The sequence below is a fragment of the Helianthus annuus genome, chromosome 10, assembly GCF_002127325.2.
Source record: "Helianthus annuus cultivar XRQ/B chromosome 10, HanXRQr2.0-SUNRISE, whole genome shotgun sequence".
Lineage (NCBI taxonomy): Eukaryota > Viridiplantae > Streptophyta > Magnoliopsida > Asterales > Asteraceae > Helianthus > Helianthus annuus.
In genome coordinates this window covers 168,427,760-168,445,894 of record NC_035442.2, presented here as the reverse complement: position 1 = coordinate 168,445,894, position 18,135 = coordinate 168,427,760, and the positions used below count along the sequence as shown (strand labels likewise).

Here is an 18,135-nt window from a genome sequence, read left to right as displayed (position 1 = left end):
TTATTATTATTATTATTAATATTATACCTAATTTCATATGCACAACTGTAATAATTGTCATCCGTTTACTCACCGAACTTATAAAAATAATTAAAAATGTATTTTTCTAATAAATAATTAAATATACAGCAATCAATACTTTTGTTGATTGAATTATTTTTTCAGGTGAAAAAAGATGACCAAGAAAAATATATATTACAATCTTTATTGATAAAACTTGCACAGGAAGTGTCATACTAACCAATGTGAAACAAGATAAACACACACTAACAACATTAGACTTTCTCTATGAAATATTCATTCAATAAACAAACATTATAGAAAAATAAAATATCTTAAAAATATAAAATTATTATAATTATCACCATAAGCCACATTGGCGACAAGTTGAGTAGAAACATTACATAAACCATCAAACTTTTATCAAAAGCTTAAAGCAAAGCAAACAACCCAAAAGCTTCCTCAAAACCCTCTTTTCTCTTACCTAAAAAACAACCTCAACGGAACATATGGATACCGACGGTGAACAAACACCAAGATCCCCATTTTGGATACAAAGCACCACCAACGTCCGCCGTGTGGACCTCTACCGCCGCCGTGCCTCCTCCCTCATCTTCAACTCCGGCGTCCTCATCATCCTCCTACTCTTATTCGCCATTTTATCCATTTTTTTCATCATCCCATCACTCATTTCTTTCACATCTCACTTTTTAAAACCAAATTTGGTTAAAAAAAGTTGGGACTCTATTAATCTTGTATTAGTTTTATTCGCTTTAGCTTTCGGCTTCCTTAGTAGAAACATTAATACTAATAACAATACTAATAATTCTAGATTTGAAAATGGGTTTAACCGGAGTAGATCCGATTTGTCATCCGGAGCCCCGGTTTCAAGCCCGATGGTGTCAACACCAAATCATTGGTATGATTTTCCTGAACAACCGATTAGTGGGTTGAGAAGACACCGGAGTACTAGCTCTTACCCTGATCTCCGGGAGCTGTCTCCGCCGTGGAACCACCGTGGTGAATCTCCTTGGCGGTTTTCCGATGATACCCATTTGAATAATCATAATCATAGGGGGGTTGTGAACTATGATCGGTATTATTTTAGACGAGAATATGATATGGGTGTTAAAGATTTTGATGGGGTGGTGGATCTTGTTAAAGAAGATTCAATTGCTCCGCCGTCACAGCCGCCGGTTGTTGAAAATGAATCTTATTCTCACTCTCCTCCGCTGCCACAGCCGCCGTCTCCGCCGCAACAGCCGTCGGATGTGATTAGAACTTATCATAGTGTTGGTGTTGATGACGGAGATAAAGGTGAAAGCATGGAGTTTGATAAAGTTTTGTTGCCGGAAAAGGAAAATGAGTCGCCGGAAAATCAAGATTCTGATGTAAAAGCGGAAATTGAGATCAGAAAAAAGGGAAAAAGAGAACGCAGAGAACGGAGAAGGGCAAGAAGCTCAGAACCCAGAAAAATGGTGTCGGAAAGTAACGATCTTGTACCGGAACCATTGTCTCCGCCGCCGATCTCGCCGGAATTTCAAGATTCCGACAGAAAAACCGGCAAAGAACGGAAAAGAACCGGAGCTAATGCAACTAAAGAGTTTTTCACAAGTCTTTATCAAAAAAAGAAGAAAAAGAGACAAAGGCAAAGAAGTGTGGACAATTTAGACATTCTTTTACACCACCCACAACCACCAGTAAAATTTCAGCTGCCACCGCCGTCTCCACCGCCCCCGCCGCCGCCGCCACCACCACCATCAATCCTCAACAACTTATTCACATCCAAAAAAGATAGGCGGAAAAAAACTTCATCATCAACACCCCCTGCTCCTCCGCCGCCTCCGCCGTCTAAGATGGCGGCGCGTGCACCAAAACCTGCGGCGGCGCGTGTACCAAAACCCACCACCATCACCAGAGTGGCACCTTTTGTAACGGAGAAGCCTCGAGCGCCGGTAAAGATGAAGTATTTTAACAGCATTGATGACAACTCTAGCGGCGGAGAATCTCCGATGAGAGGGATTCCGCCGCCGCCGCCGATGCCACCGTTTAAAATGCCGGATTGGAAGTTTGCAGTGGAAGGTGATTATGTTAGGGTTCAGAGCACATTGAGCTCCGGCAGCTTGTCACCCGACGGAGATGAAGCACAGTCGCCGTCTTCCGCCGTAGCGTCGCCGGTGTTCTGCCCCAGCCCGGATGTGAACACAAAAGCTGATAAGTTTATTGAAAGGTTTCGGGCCGGGTTGAAGCTTGAGAAAATCAATTCATTTAACCAAAATCAGGGGAACAGAATGTCTAATCTTGGGCCTGGCCCAGGCCCAAGTCGGAGTTATCGGTTATAAATATATCTTTATATGTTTATTTTTGTTTTTGTATTTGGATTGTTTTATTACTATTATTTTTTAAATGTTGGTAGCGTGGGTATTGAGATGACAGTTAAGATTTTGTTGGGTATTGGATTTGGGTGGTGAGAGCATGTGATTTCTGTTTTTTTTTCTTTTTTCTTTTTCAAAATTTGGGGTTGTTTTTAGGCTGTCTTTAAGCTTGAAAGGGGATTGAAAGGAAGTTACGAGTCACTTGTTAGTTGTATTTTAGTAATTTTTATAGTATAAATAAATTATTTGTAAAACACGGGTTGTGTTATTTGTACATCTTAATAAGAAGAGTTATTAAAGTATCAATGGATTAGGTAAATCACAAGTTGCTTTATTTTGCATTTTAACAAGAAGAAAAAGAATTGTTTCATCATTTCAATATTTAGGTACACTTACCATCATTTCATCATACCAACTTAACGTGGGGTTGTTGTTTTATCATTTCTCCTAGTAGCGGTAACTGGAAAGCGATAATAAGATGCTGATTTGTGGGATCAAAATCTAACAAAAGGGGATAATGGACCTTGTATAATTTTTTTTTTGAACGGCTATGTCATTTAACAATAGCGACTAGCAAGACGCTAGACACGAACAAACAAACACAAAGGAAACAACGCTACAAAATGAAATTACACCAATCTCTCCACGTCAAATTCTTATACGAGGATCTATTCTTTATCTATAAGTAGCCGAGCGATTTCGTGTCTTCAATGATCTTGGCAATGTTAGTTTCCTTGTTAGAAAAAATGAGCTCGTTTCTAGCTTTCCACAACTCTTCTTTTGGTTCGGTCTGTCTGTAAACTTTTGTGATAATAAAGGATGTCTCGAATCGAAAAGGCGAATATAGGAGGAACATCACACCAGGAGCTAATCGCCTGCAAGACAATGGAAGAGACGTAACAAGCTGAAAATAAGTGGTCGCTGGTTTCCTCGTACTCACCACACCATTTACATAAAGACGCTCCACATTAATATTTCTTCTAGACAATGCCCATCGAGTTGGCAATGGATTCATCTCCGCCTTCCACGCCAAAAGGTTAACTTTTTTTTGGATCCAATACCTATTGTTTATTGGTCCAAACTTTCTTCATCGACCCAACTGAAAAATGTCCATCCTTGCTTCTGGTCCAAACCTATCGATCCGAAGTGTTCGATAGGTTCGCATGACGAAGATTTTTCCTCGGTAGATAAGTTGGACTTTTTCCACCTCCAAATCCAATTTAAATCATTCTCGACACTATTGACGCAATTTACCACCAACACACTTTTATTTTTTTTTCATGTTTGAAAATACTTGGAAAAAGCTCTTTTAACGGCTCCTGAGTTATCCACGGGTCGAGCCATGTTGGTGACATTTCCCCTTGACCATTCACCGACGATGATTGCATCATCGGCAAACAATAAGTGGGAAATAACGGGTCCTTCGTTCGGAGGTTTAAAACCATGAAAGAGATCCACTTCAACCGCCTTCGACATCATGCACGAGAAAGCTTCCATGCCTATAATAAACAAGAAAGGGGATAACGGGTCACCTTGACGCATGCCCCTTTGAAATTGAAATTCAACGGATGGCGACCCGTTAATTAAAACGGACGACCTTGCTGAGGCAAGGATGGCATGAACCCAATTGTGCCATTTAAGCGAAAATCCCATTTGCTAAAGAATCGAGTCAAGAAAACCCCAGCTTATGTGATCGTAAGCCTTTTCGAAATCTATTTTAAACATCAGTAGTTTATTCTTCCTTTTTTTACCCACGAAATGATCTCATTCATTATGAGCGACCCATCAATGATATTTCTATCCCGTACAAAAGCGATGGGAAGTCGGAAATTACCGAACTTAGCACTATCTTTAGTCTAGTCGCCAAAACTTTGCAAATAACATTGCTCAGAGAACCCACCAGGGCCGAAAGTCATTGAAGCCCAATAGGTCCGCCACTTTAGGAAAAAGCGCGATGAAGAAGTGCAACCATGTAAAATAGACTCCGTTTCGTGGAAGTGTTTTACAATGAGTCGAGCAATTCAGAAGTTATTCGAGATTTGTTTGTTAACAACATAATATGGAACGGGTTTAAACAAGCTTAAGGCGACCTTAAGCCCGAGTTTCATACACCAAACTTAATCAGACTCTAAACAAGCCTATTACGTATATATGACACTTTTATGACCATTTTATCTTATTAGAATTAAAAAAAACATAATTTAAGAAAATATAAACAACCTTAGCCTCTCGTTCCCTATTATCTCAAACAGATCCGACAACGGTCTCCCCCCCCCCCCCCACACACACACAGAGCTCTAGCACATCGTTCTTCTCCGATTAACCCGGCTCTGTTGCCCTTGCCTCCAACCACTACAGTTGTCTTAACCACCACACAGCGACGAAACACACACATAATGCATCCAAACATCTACAGTGGTCACATGCATTACTCGTGAACGAACAATGGTGACCATAGACTCGATATCAGGAAAGAAAAAACCAAACTTGTAATAATGAACTTAGTAAAATTACTCATAAGCCAAACTCGATCCGCATCAATTTCAATGAGTCGATCAAGTGCTAAAAGAGCTTAGTCTGGCTTGAGACGTTTACTTCACCTCTGTGTGGCACCTGTCAATATGAAATTAATAATGCAACTGATTTTGCTAGTTAACAAAGTAACATGAATGTAGTATAATACGAAATTCTTTAGTTGAATCAAACAAACATGATCTGCTGACTAATTATACACCAACCGAGATCAAATTCACGCATACTCAGGCTTAAGCAACCAACATCACTTTTCACAAGCAAGTTAACAGTTAACAACACGGTATTTATATCAACACGGTAGTTATCAAGGTCGAGCTCTCTTGTTGCTGCAGGACGGACACTTGTATTGCTTGATATGCTCGGCTCTTGCTGGTGTGATTTTTACGCATTTGCCATGGAACCATTTCTCACATATATCACAACATATCCAGAATTCATCCGATGCATAATTCTCCCCACATGACCCACATAAAGTTTCACCATGTTCGTCATCCTCGTCTTCTTCATCTTCATCCTCATCATCTAAGCCTTCTTCTTCTGCTGGCGGTGGCTACACGAAACAAGGAACATTTAGTAATAAGGACAAAATTGTGGGTATATTGACTGGTTTATAGTTATAGTACCTTTGCGTTTGCTTTGGATTTGGTGCTGCTGTGATTCGAAACTGACGATTTCTCCTTTGGGTTGTTCTTTGCAGTACCGTTTACAACTTCGAATATTGTTGGGAGATCGTTTATCATATTGAAAAGTCGTTTCCTGTGATATGGAATGAAAAAGGCAGTCAAAATGGAACATAACATGTAAAGTTTTGTTTGCACAGCTCATATTAGAATTGGTTAATACGACTCTCTCTCTCTCTCTCTTAATATACATAGGGCTGTAAATGAACCGAACGTTCAGCGAACAATTCGTAAACCGTTCGGTGGGAAGTTCATTTAATAAATGAACAAACACAAACAAGAAATTTTGTTCGATAAGTTCAACAAACGAACATGAACAAAGGTTGTGTTCATTCGTTTATGTTCGTGAACGTTCGGTAATGTGTTATATTTTTATTTCATTGATTTTAGTTTTTAAAAATTTGAAACCATAGTTACGCTATACGCCTCTGCCAACATCCCTCATTAGACCATTTCAATTTCAGTTTGTGTTAAGCACTTATTTATTTAGGGAAATTGGCCTGTAATAATCCCACCTAGACCTTATTGGCCATTAATAATCCCACCTCAGAATATTCCCCCCACCAGTCCCACCTTTCACCTATTTTTCCTACAGTGGTCCCCCGTTAAAAAAACTTAACGAAGTTAAGCTTTTTTCCAAATTACAAACAGATTTTTAGGGCTTTTGATTAGAACGACGATACGAGTCTATTGATGTAAAACTTGCCTCGAAACGGCGCTCCAAACGATGAAAACGGCGCTTCAATTCGGGTGTTTAAATTTCCGATTAACCAAAATCAAGTCACTTGGAGCACCATTTCGAAGTAAGTTTTACATCAATGGACTCGTATCATCGTTCTGATCAAAAGCCCTAAAAAATCTGTTTGTAATTTGGAAAAAAGCTTAACTCCGTTAAGTTTTTTTAACGGGGGACCATTGTAGGAAAAATAGGTGAAAGGTGGGACTGGTGGGGGGAATATTCTGAGGTGGGATTATTAATGGCCAATAAGGTCTAGGTGGGATTATTACAGGCCAATTCCCCTATTTATTTTTGGTAGATTCTTTGTAATCTTTCCGATAAAAAATGCAGATTTTATTTTAAAACGAATATACAACGTTCTTTTTGTGTTCATTTATGTTCATGAACAGTTGTTTGTGTTCGTTTATGTTCAATAAGTGTTCATAAATAGTTCATGAACATGTTCATTTCTTTGATGAACGAACACGAACAAGGCCTTGGTCGTGTTCGTTCGGTTCGTTCACAACCCTAGATATACATATATATTATAGTAAATTTTGGAAAAGGAAAAATAATTTAACTAAACTCAGAATCATTTGGAAAAGATGTCTGTTACTGAACATTACAGAAAACATACTCAGGTTCTGCTGTAAGTTTTCATAACATTCCAAAATGGGATGTTAAAAAGAGAAATTACAGTATTAAAGGATCAAAAATTCAGCGTAATTTTAAAAATGACGTTGGTATGAGTTAAGATTTGTGATTTACCTGTCGGATTTGTCAAAACCGAATCGAGCACCAAAATAGAAGGAAACAGCAAGCAACCAAGCATCACTATGAACAGCAACTAAAGATAACCAGTCTTTCTCTTGCATTCCATCTCTCGCAAAATTTATTCCCAGCGCGGGTTCTGGCAGTTCCGGAGGCACCTCTTCAGCAGGCAAATTCACTTCCCATTGCTCACTTGGAAATCCGTACAGACACAAATTCTCCTTTTCTGTACACCCCAACACACACAGACGCACTCTTTCACGTTAGTAGTAAAATAAACATTAAAGTATCATAAAGTAAACAGCACGTATTTGATATTTATACACATGACAAGATAGGCAGGTTGGGTAACGGCTCGGTTGCGTTGACCCAAAATACTTTTTTCCAGAATTCTTTTTTTTTTCTTTTTTGTAAGTATTTCCGATTGATATTTTATATGGTAAAAAGCATTAGTGTTGCTTATGATGTGCGCATGTATATCTCTTATGCATGGTTGTCATGATTAGGTCGATTCAGGTTATGTTTTATCTCTGGCGTGTAAAATAAAGAATACAATATACATTGCTTAGAAGAAAACAGTTCAAAAAGCATCCGAAGTGCATTTTTAACGCATTAGGGGCTGTTTGTTTACCTATTAATGAGGCTCTTAATGGTTCAGACCTCTTACTGGTTCAGCACTTAATGGTTCAGACTGTTTGTTTCACGAGCAGATGTCTGAATGGTTCAGACATTTGCCTCTGAATTGTTAAGATTTATACAGAGTCTGAATGGTTAAGACCTCTCTAATCTGAATTGGTCAGACATTTGCCTCTGAACGGTAAGCAATATACAGGCTCTTAATGGTTCAGACCTCTTAGACCTCTTACTGGTTCAGCACTTAACCATTCAGATGTTGCCAAACAGCCCCTTGTGAGTCAACGTATTACGAAATATATGTCATTAATAAAATAGCTTTCTCACTAAAAGTGGTTCATGAAGTCTATGTTAAGTTAATATATATAACAGTGAATGTTCAATCATTATTCCTGGTTGTTCTTATAACACTTGCAATTCTCATTACTTCACAACTCAACGATAAAAACTATAACATGTGGGCTTTCCTTGTGCATAACAGTTCACATGGATTTCTATATACACTATAACAGTAAGAAAATAGGTGGTTAACGTGTAAAAGAACATACAATAGTAATAAACTTCCCAAACAAGGCTATTAGCTTCGAAGTCAAGCATGACTTCTAGAAGAAGATGTAAGGTAAATAAAGTGGATGTAATTGTGTAAAGGAAAGCTCAGATCATATGATAATATGTTTAATGTAATTAAATGCATCATAAAACGTCACAAAAAGTAAGAAACTGTTACGTGACTTACGTCACCGTACTAAATAAAAACCATGAGGGCATGACGTCAGCCTATAATGCTTACCATATGCCACATATATATAGAGCATATGCCCCAACACATAGTCACATATGGCAATTAATCACTAGAGAAAAACTTGCAAGAATAAGCATCAAAGCAAAAAACCAAGAGGGGCAAAATCTGATGAGAAATATCACTTTACGAGATTAGATAAAAGCAATAATTACATCAAACTTTTTGGTAGTAATTAAGTCATCAATATTATAACCATAGTTGTTAAAAGCCATCGCCTCTTTGCGCCTAGGCCCATTTTTGAGGCGAGGCGAGGCAGTTGCGCTTTCAGTCGAGGAACTTGCGCTTTAATTCTCCAGGTGATGGTTTAGGCGCACATTCCGGCGAGATTCCTAGATTCCGGAGAGCTTCCGGCCAAATTCTCTAAATTCCAACAAGATTCTAGCCAGATTTCTACTTTTATTCAAGGAAAACTACTTTGTAACACTAATACACTAATATTTTGGTACTAATTAGATGATATAAAGTGTTACATAATAGACTTTGTTAATTTTATTTGAAGAATAGTATTCTTTTTCTAATACATAATATATTTTTAATTTTTTTTTCATTATGCGCTTTATTTTTCTCAGGCCCTCGCTTTTTTTGCACTTTGCGCCTAGGCCCCAGGCGAGGCCTGTGCGCCTTGGGTGCGCCTAGTGCCTTTAATAACTATGATTATAACACTCGATAAAATTTTAACATATTCGTTTAGGTTTTATATTTTAGGCATCTCCTTTTTCTTGACTAGAGGGGAAAACAGATATATTCTTTTCTTCAGAAAACATAACTTAATGAAACATCTTATAAGCATAAGGAAACTACAAGCATATTTAGCAAAACTGTCTCCCTTAAAAGGAACGTCTATGGAAGCCATCAAACTTACAAACACTCCAATTGCGTACTCTGAACAACATAAACGTAGAGATTTAAGAGATACTGTACATCCAATCTATTTCCATGTTCCGTAAAAGGCGACATACTACAAGTAAAATACGATTTCAAAATACATGCCCTCTATTGATTCCTAAGCAACATAGTTGTTAATAGCGAATAGCAGACGATGGTGACAAGCTACCTATACTCTACGTAGCGATAGCAATAAAATAGTGGGTGCTATGTTATGTTTAGCGATACATTATATGAATATTTTGGAAATCTTTTATATGTATATTTTATCAAAATACGCCGTTTTTATATGTATATTTATTTTACAAAAAAAAAAAAAAAAAAAAACTCCCGCGATTTTATAGGTATATTTTATTGCTATTTTCACGCTACGGAGGCGCCAAAATCAGATTGCAACCTATTGCTGCATCGCCACGCTAAACGCTCGCTATTAACAACAGTGCTAAGCAGGTGCTATAACTTGAGTGTAGTTGCTAGTTACTGTAGATTATGCAATATTTAACCTTAAAACAAACTTAAGAGCACTACACATCTACTAGATTATGCTTGAGAAATTAAAAAAAAATATATATATAATAACTTAATAAGTATAGAAAAAACTTTAAATACAGTAGATTTGTCAGAAAAATAGAACATTTAGACAAATTTGGGGAAATAAAAAAATTCAGCATCAGTCCATCCATACAATCACAATTATAAAACAGTAACACAAACCAGCTACATATAACATAACAATTCATAACTTCATATCAACAGTAACAATAAAAAAAATATAAACAATTAACAATTTCAAAATTTCAATGCAACATAACTGACATGCAGAAATAAGAAATAAACCAATTCAATTCAAGTAGACACAAACACTAACAATAGAAAGAACCCTAACTAACCAGGATCACACTGCTGGTAAAAGTCTTCAACATCTGCAAACATAATTACAAAATTCAATAATAAAATTAAAATTACAAAAACCTAATTATTATTATTAATGAAACAAAAGACGAAAGGTTACCGGTGGTGAGAGCTCTGATTAAACCGGCACGGCGACCTTTGAAATCCCTAAAAACTTCTTCGACTGTGCGAGGATTGTAGTTTGCGGCTCCACCGTCCATCTGAATTTATGGTTTGAATGAGAAAAAAAAAAAGAAAAATTGAAATATGGAGAAGAGAGAGTGAGAAGAAGAGCAGAGAAAGAAAGAGAGAAGAAAAGGACACGTACGAGTGAGATGGTGATGATGAAGGGGCGGATTTGAATCTAATGATAATCGAGGGGTTTAACTATATTTGATTTATAGGTCACGAGTCCGATACGGGAGGAAAACAAAACCCATGTTATTATGTGTCACTTTTACTACGCATATATAATAATAAAATCGGGTAAAGTATCAAAATGTGATCCGAGTAGTTTAGGCCACATTTCAATATAAAAATATTTTTTTTTTTGTTTCTGGGTCTTTAAGATTTCATTTGTCACTTTCACTCAATTGACAAACTAAGTTAAATTCTTTTTTGTTAACTTCTTCTTTTTTTTGTCGTTTTCCTAATTTAAATGAAAGGTATTATGACATTTTTTGTCACTAGTATATAGTAAATAACATCATAAACACTACGGTATAAAAAAACTATATTTTAATTAAATGAGGAAAACGATAAAAAATGGAGAAGTTAATAGAAAATTCTAACCCAATTTGTCAATTAAATGAAAATGACAACAAAAATAAAACATCGAGTACCCAGATACAAAGAGGCTTGGGACATACATCAATCTTTCATTCGAAAAACAGAACATGGTGATTTGGCTCACCCACTAAGAAGGAACTTACAATTGGAAAATGTATGATTTAAGCTAAGACACAATTTATCCTTGATGAGACTTCAACCCATGATTTCCCATTTAAAAAGTCATGAGGCTATCAGCCTACCATTAAACCAGAAGGTTTGATGGTAGGTTGGTGATATTTGGGGGTGAAAAGATTGTTTAAAAAACAAGATACATGATTTTTAGCAATTAAATTACATACTAATGATATCTGCAAAGTCAATTTATTTGAATGATAAAATAAATATATTTTATGAGATTAGTAGTAGAAAACAGAATAAGCTGGATTTGAAGCTTAGTGTAACATCTTAAGAATGGGTTTGGTAATTAAATCACGTTAATACTAAAAGACGGGTAAAGTATCGTTAATGGTAAAATTAACTCGGAAAATATTAGGATTTATATAACTAAACCTAATATTTAATAAAAAGGGAAAAAGAATGCTTTTGAGAAATAAAGCTTATAAAAGGCCCGAGTTGACGGGACTTAAAATAAAACGAGTAGTAATCTTTCTGAAACCCATTAAGTTAACTAGGAATGTTTAACCTAGTTAATTAGAGGAAATGTTATTGAAATTAAGTGGGTTGTGGCCTACTAAATAAACTAATCAAACATGAGGGGCCAAATATGGATAAACTTGAAAGATTGTGTAATAAAAGAAATTTTAAAACAAAACACACACATAAGTGTGTTCTGTTCGATCAGAAGGAACTCCCTAGGAGTTCATAACCCTAATCTCTGCAAAACCATCAAATTGAAGGCTCAAACGAAGTCTAAATTCACAATTGAACGTGAATTAATAATCACCCAAGCTACGGGATCATAAGGTATGTCAAATTTTGATGATTTGTGGAGTTTTTTTCCCAAAAGAGTGTTGATGAAAAATTTATTTACCAAAATGGGTGATTTGAAAAATATTTACCAAAATAAGTGTTTCGCAATGACCTTTTTCTCAAATTGGCGAGGGTGGAAAAAATATTTACCAAAATGGGTGATTTAAAAAATATTTATTAAAATGAGTGTTTTTTCTTATTTCTTTATTATTAACTAATCTATTATATTTTTTACTTTTTTTTCAGTTAACCTAATATGTTTTTAATTTATATTTCTCCAAACAATTACTCTTTATATTTTATTTGCTTTTTAACTAACCAAAATATAATTCTTTTTTTTCTTAACGATTTTTTTTTAATTTCTTTTTACATTTATATAAGCTAAATCATTCTAATATAAAGCTTACTCCTATAATTTTAGAGATGTAAATGAACACTAAAGTAACACATTCATGTTCATTTATTTAATTTTAACCGAACAAATAATCGAACACAAACATGGTTTTCTTTTTCGTAAACAAGACATGTGTTCATGTTTACATTAACCAAATGAAATAAATGTTGTTCGTGACCATTAAAAAATAAGTTGATAATAATAATAATAATAATAATAATAATAATAATAAGTATCGAGTTGGCCAATGAAATTACGAACCAATCAATCTTCGTAAATCTTTTTCCCATTAATAAAATTTATGTAACTTTAGGAAATACTATATTATGGATTTTCATTTGAATTAGTAATAAACTACGCAGACAATAGTAAATGAAAAATTACCCACAAAAAATATTAAATTAGAAGGTATTAGCATTTAAAAAAAATGAATTCAACGATTTTAATTTGTTTTAACATGGGTTTCATTATATAAAAAAAGAAAAAAATATATAATAATTAATAAGTTGGTTAAAAAATCTATATAATGAGTTAGATTGAAGAAAAAAAATATAAATGTGATAGGTTGATTAAATAAAAATAGAAGAATTATAATAGATTAGTTAAAAATGAAGAAATATAGAAAAACACCCATTTTGGTAATTATTTTTCAAATCACCCATTTTGGTAAATAACTTTTCCACCAACACCATTTTAGGAAAAAACTCATGATTTGTGTAGGGGTGTGCATGGGTCGGTTTTGTTCGGGTATGGAGTTTTGGTAACCATAACCAAACTTCGGTTACGGTTAATCGGTTATGAAGTCGGATATGGTTCGGTTTTGGTTAATTTCGGTTAAGTAACCAAGCAAGGTTTGAAATAAATAGGGTTGTGCACTATTTGAACTTAGCTTGAGCCTATTTTATTTTATAAGATAACAGAGACTAAACTTTTTGGTTAAACTACCAATTTAGGGTTCTTTTTAATAAGGTAATTCTCAAACAAAAACAATTATGGCCATAACACCTTAGTTCTTTATCAAAACAAATAACATCTACATCAAGATCAGTTTGTTACTAACATATTTTTATCTTACTACAAACCCTCTATATGGTTTTGTAAAACACAAATCCATTATGTAAAGTTAACATCACAAGTTCGGTTCGGTTTCAGTTATATCGGTTAACCAAAGCTTCATAACCATAACCATAACCGATTGAGCGGTTATACAAAGTTTCATAACCATAACCATTGGTTATATTGGTTATCGGTTATTAGTGGTTCGGTTATGTCGGTTATGGTTCGGTTATTGGTTATGGTGGTTAATTTGCTCACCCCTAGATTTGTGAAGTTGTGAAATTTGAGTAAACATCATAATCGTGAATTATGAATGAATTATTGAAGCTATGACTGAATTAATGATGTATACTTGCATAGGAACAAAACCCTAAGTGAAAATTATAATATATATGCTATGAATTGAATGATTATATGATTTACCACACTAGGATAAGTGGGTTTTAATCATATGATGAAATTGATGATATAATTATGATTAGAATCATCATATCTGAAATTAATAAGATGATACTTGAACAAATTAGGTGTTTAAGTATATAAATCATACTTGCTAAGTAGAGAGTTTAGTATGATAAGATGAAAAATTAATGATATATTCATGTTGAATAATGTATGATATCATTATGTGTTAAAAACGATCAAAGTTGTGTTAAATTGATGAAATTCGATTAGAGAAAACGGTAGAAAGTGTGAGAACTGTGAGAACGCTTATCGATCGTCCGATCAAAACAATCTATGGACTAGATTGGCGCGGTGGAGTTTTCGTAAATAACATCAATTTTATTACGTAGACGCACTTCATTAAGGGTAAAAGGGTCATTTGATTTCTCCACACAAAACGCCATCTCATGAAATAAAACGCCAAAAACAAAAATCACAGACCATTCTAAGTAAAAACGTCATTAGATATAAAACGTCAAACTTAATTATAGTAAAATCCCGCCTAAAAAAAACCGCCAAAAAAAATCCTATATATACAACATCTCAGACCTTCAATTAAAAAACACACACAAAAACCCAAACGCCATATTTGATATATCCCATTCGCCTTAGAAACGCCAAAAAACCCAAACATCAAATATCTTCTAACCCAAAACGTTTTTTTGAAATTCAGTTTGGTTGTCTGTAAGATTTCGCTCAATGAAATGGACAAAATCCTTAAGTGAGGATATTGTCCATTTCATTGAGTAAAATCTTATTGACTTATCCTCAACTTCCATCCAATTTATAACGCCAAAACATACAAAGACATTATTGAGGTTTGTTGTCAATAAAGTTTAGCTGTATGGGGTGGACAACATTGTCAGTTATCTTTCTTAACCGAGGATTAACAATGTTGTCCATCTCATACAGCAAAACATGATTGATTTTAGCATGATCAAATTTTGAGGTTTAAGGTTCTCTTATTTCGTGGTGTTCTTTTTATCGGTAAAACGCCAAAAAAGTAAAAAAATCAAACATCGTTCATTGTGAAATTCAAGATTGTTGGCTGAAGGGTCTAAACTCAATAACATTTTGCTGCATGAGATGGACAATTCTTCAAGAAAAAGATGCTGATGTCAGACTGTGTGCTTCCAAACAGCCACACAAAAAACTACTTGAAAAACAAAAAAAAACAAAATGAATCATACGAAAGTCGAACCAGCCAGTTAACATGATTCAAAAAAGAAGAAAGAGACTGGTGACAGTGAAGATTTGGAAGATCAATTGTTTATGTATTCTTTTTTTTATTTTACTTTTCTGTTGATTGTTATATAATAAAAACGTCATATATAATAAAAACGCCAAAACAGCCAAAAATGCTTGTTTAAACGATATCAGCCCGTTAAACGCCCCCAAAAAACTACCAAACTATAATAAAATTATTTTGAAAAATGATTATAGAAACCCCAAAAAAAATAAAAAAAATAAAAAGCAAACTTGAAAATGTAACTAGAAACAGTAAATACAAATCAGTAATACTAAAGATAGGGAAAATTTATTATATTAGAATCTAAAACGCCAAACTTGACAGATGGGACGTGTTACAGACTTCAGAGATAAAGCTTATCAAAAACAATAGTTACAAACATTAACTGAAAAGACGAATACTTTATTATAATAATGCACCGCCTAACTTAGGCGCCAAAAAGACATCCTATAAAATGATACGTCTCAGCAACTTCCATTTGATCAAACAAAAAAAAAAAAAAAAACAAACGCCAATACTACTAAATACCACTCACTGTAAAACGCCAAAAAATAAAAAAATCAAAGATGGCTAATATGCTTTCTTGGATATTCAGAATTGTTATTCGTGAAGTTTCACTGAATGAATTGTTATCAGAGAGGAGTAACTCAGAAAGATTTTGCTGCATGAGATGGACAAAAATTCAAGAAAAAGATACTGATGCCACTCATATGGCATTTTGTATTTTTTGTTCTTGAAGAAGGTTTGGATGAGGAGAAGAGATCAATGACACTGAAGAGTGGGTTAATTATAAAGATGAAGATCAAGATAAAGAAAAAGCGAAAAACTCACTCACACGTCATAGGTCTATGTCCCCAAACATCCACAAAAAAAGCCAATTCAACAGACGAGCAGGCAAAATAATCAAACCGATGGGTTTGTTAAGTTTTACATAAAACGCCATAAATTTGGTGACAGTTCTTGTACTATTAAAGAAGAGAGATACTGATGACAGTGAATATTGTGAATAGAGATCCGATTAAGATTTTTAATTTATTTTCTTCGCTTGTATTTTCTTTTCCTGTGGTTGAAATATAATCTAATAAAAGTAAAACGCCAAGATACCACAAACGCCAAAATGTTTATAACAATGGGCCATCTTGTTTAAAACGCCTTGAAAAACACCATTCAAATATATTTGAATAAACGTCATAAACGCCAAAATGTTAATACAATGAAACCATTAAACGCCATTAATTATTGAATTTGGTTAACGCCAAAAATCTTAAAAACCAAAAACTAAAACAATATTGGGAAAAGCGGAACTGGAAAAGCATAAGATGAAAGGACAAAAAAGCCCCTCCGCCCTTTTCTAAGCGGCGTGACACGTGTTGGGCCAGGAAGCGTTCTCACCGTTCTCACACTTTTGAGCATTTTCTCCTGATCCCATTTCTATATATAAATATAAATTAAATTTATGGTTTTATATATACTACTACTCTATTAAATTTTGGTCCACTATGTACAAATTTACAACTATATCTATACGTACTTAGCTCGGTCACGCCAATAAAAAATTAACACCAAATTTAAAAGTTAAACCCTAAACCGCTAAACGACAGTCTGCTCATCGCTTCAATGTCTCATGTTGTTACCCTAAGTCGATCGTCTCCTGCTCTCAATGTCATTGTTCGTGCAATATGACCATCGCCTCATCGACCACAACATTGTTATTCATAAGAAAAATATTATGCCATCAAATGTGCCTGTTTTTAAAAGAAATAAAAACTTGAGACCCAACATTGTCACTATCTATTTCTATAAATTTAAATCGGGTGACATAGCTGTCAAATCGCTCAAAGTTCGCTCGACGCTCACTCGGAATGTTCACTGCTCGGAAAATGCTCATTTGATTTGAGGCTTGATTTTAAATGAGCCGCTCCGCTCGATTTGATTTGTAAACGAGCCAAGCACGAGCAAAGGTCCACTCGGCTCATGAACAGCCCTAGCGGTAACGTACCTGAACGATACTATACTATGATAGGTACGTTTGCCTATTACGTTTGTAGTTAGTATTATTAGGTCTTTCACCTTTAAAACCGGTATATGCATTGTTTAATAATTATTTGTTACTATCTGAACTATACCTATATGATATCACACTTTATATATGTTATAAGTGCTTGTAATATTTCTTTTTCTAATTAAGTTGAAACTAGGGTTAAAGATCCGCCCGCGTTGCGGCGCGGGTGCATCGTAAACATTGAATGGATTAGTCCAAACATTATATGATGCATTAACCATATGAAAACACACATTTCGACGTATCTAGTTGAACTCAGTGTAACCTGTATAAGCATTGTCATTGGATCAAACGTAAAGTAAATGAAATTCATATCGAACAATAACTTGAATTTATACGAAAACGTACATAAAAATATGCACGTAAAAATTGTTTCTTTAAACGAAAACGTATTATATTTGACCTGACTCGTCTATAAAAAAAGTTTACGTCGGAATGTAAAAGAAATCATATTTATACATACCCGTACATAAAATATGCACGTAAAAATAGTTTTTAAGTGAAGGAAGTATAGGGGTAAACCGAAACAAAATATTAGTAAAAAAATTAATAGGTTAAAACCGTTCGGAAAACCGTGCCAAGTAGCACCAATGCAACAACGGCATCGACTCTCAACATCGTAAAAATAAAATAGATAAAATGGTAAAAATTACACTGAACGAAAAGGAGACTAAAATTGTTGAACCATACACACCCGTTACAGTGTGTTAATGCGAAGAAATTAACCGGAAAAGTAAAACGTAGAAAATAACAACTTAGTTGATCTAGGACCCACTCATTGCGGCGAAGTTTTCAAAAGGGAAAAAATGGACGCGTTGCGACAGGTCTGTCAAATATGGGAAAATAGAGCAAAAACGTTGAAACTCACATGCACGTCAC

At 34.7% G+C, this 18,135-nt stretch overlaps 2 protein-coding genes across 2 annotated transcripts; one reads left to right on the top strand and one right to left on the bottom strand.

The window, feature by feature from the left end:
- The first annotated feature begins 509 nt into the window (after nt 1-509).
- LOC110883255 (pollen-specific leucine-rich repeat extensin-like protein 1) lies at nt 510-2,342 on the top strand. Its single transcript, XM_022131058.1, has one exon. The coding sequence runs from the start codon at nt 510-512 to the stop codon at nt 2,340-2,342; it is 1,833 nt and encodes a 610-aa protein (XP_021986750.1).
- A 2,676-nt stretch (nt 2,343-5,018) lies between these two features.
- LOC110886462 (PHD finger protein ALFIN-LIKE 5) lies at nt 5,019-10,738 on the bottom strand. Its single transcript, XM_022134267.2, has 6 exons — nt 10,619-10,738; nt 10,412-10,511; nt 10,290-10,322; nt 7,077-7,305; nt 5,534-5,666; nt 5,019-5,460 (listed from the first exon to the last, which is right to left on the bottom strand). Exons 2-6 carry the CDS (start codon nt 10,509-10,511, stop codon nt 5,215-5,217), a joined length of 741 nt encoding a protein of 246 aa, XP_021989959.1. The 5' UTR covers nt 10,619-10,738; the 3' UTR covers nt 5,019-5,214.
- Nucleotides 10,739-18,135: the final 7,397 nt, after the last annotated feature.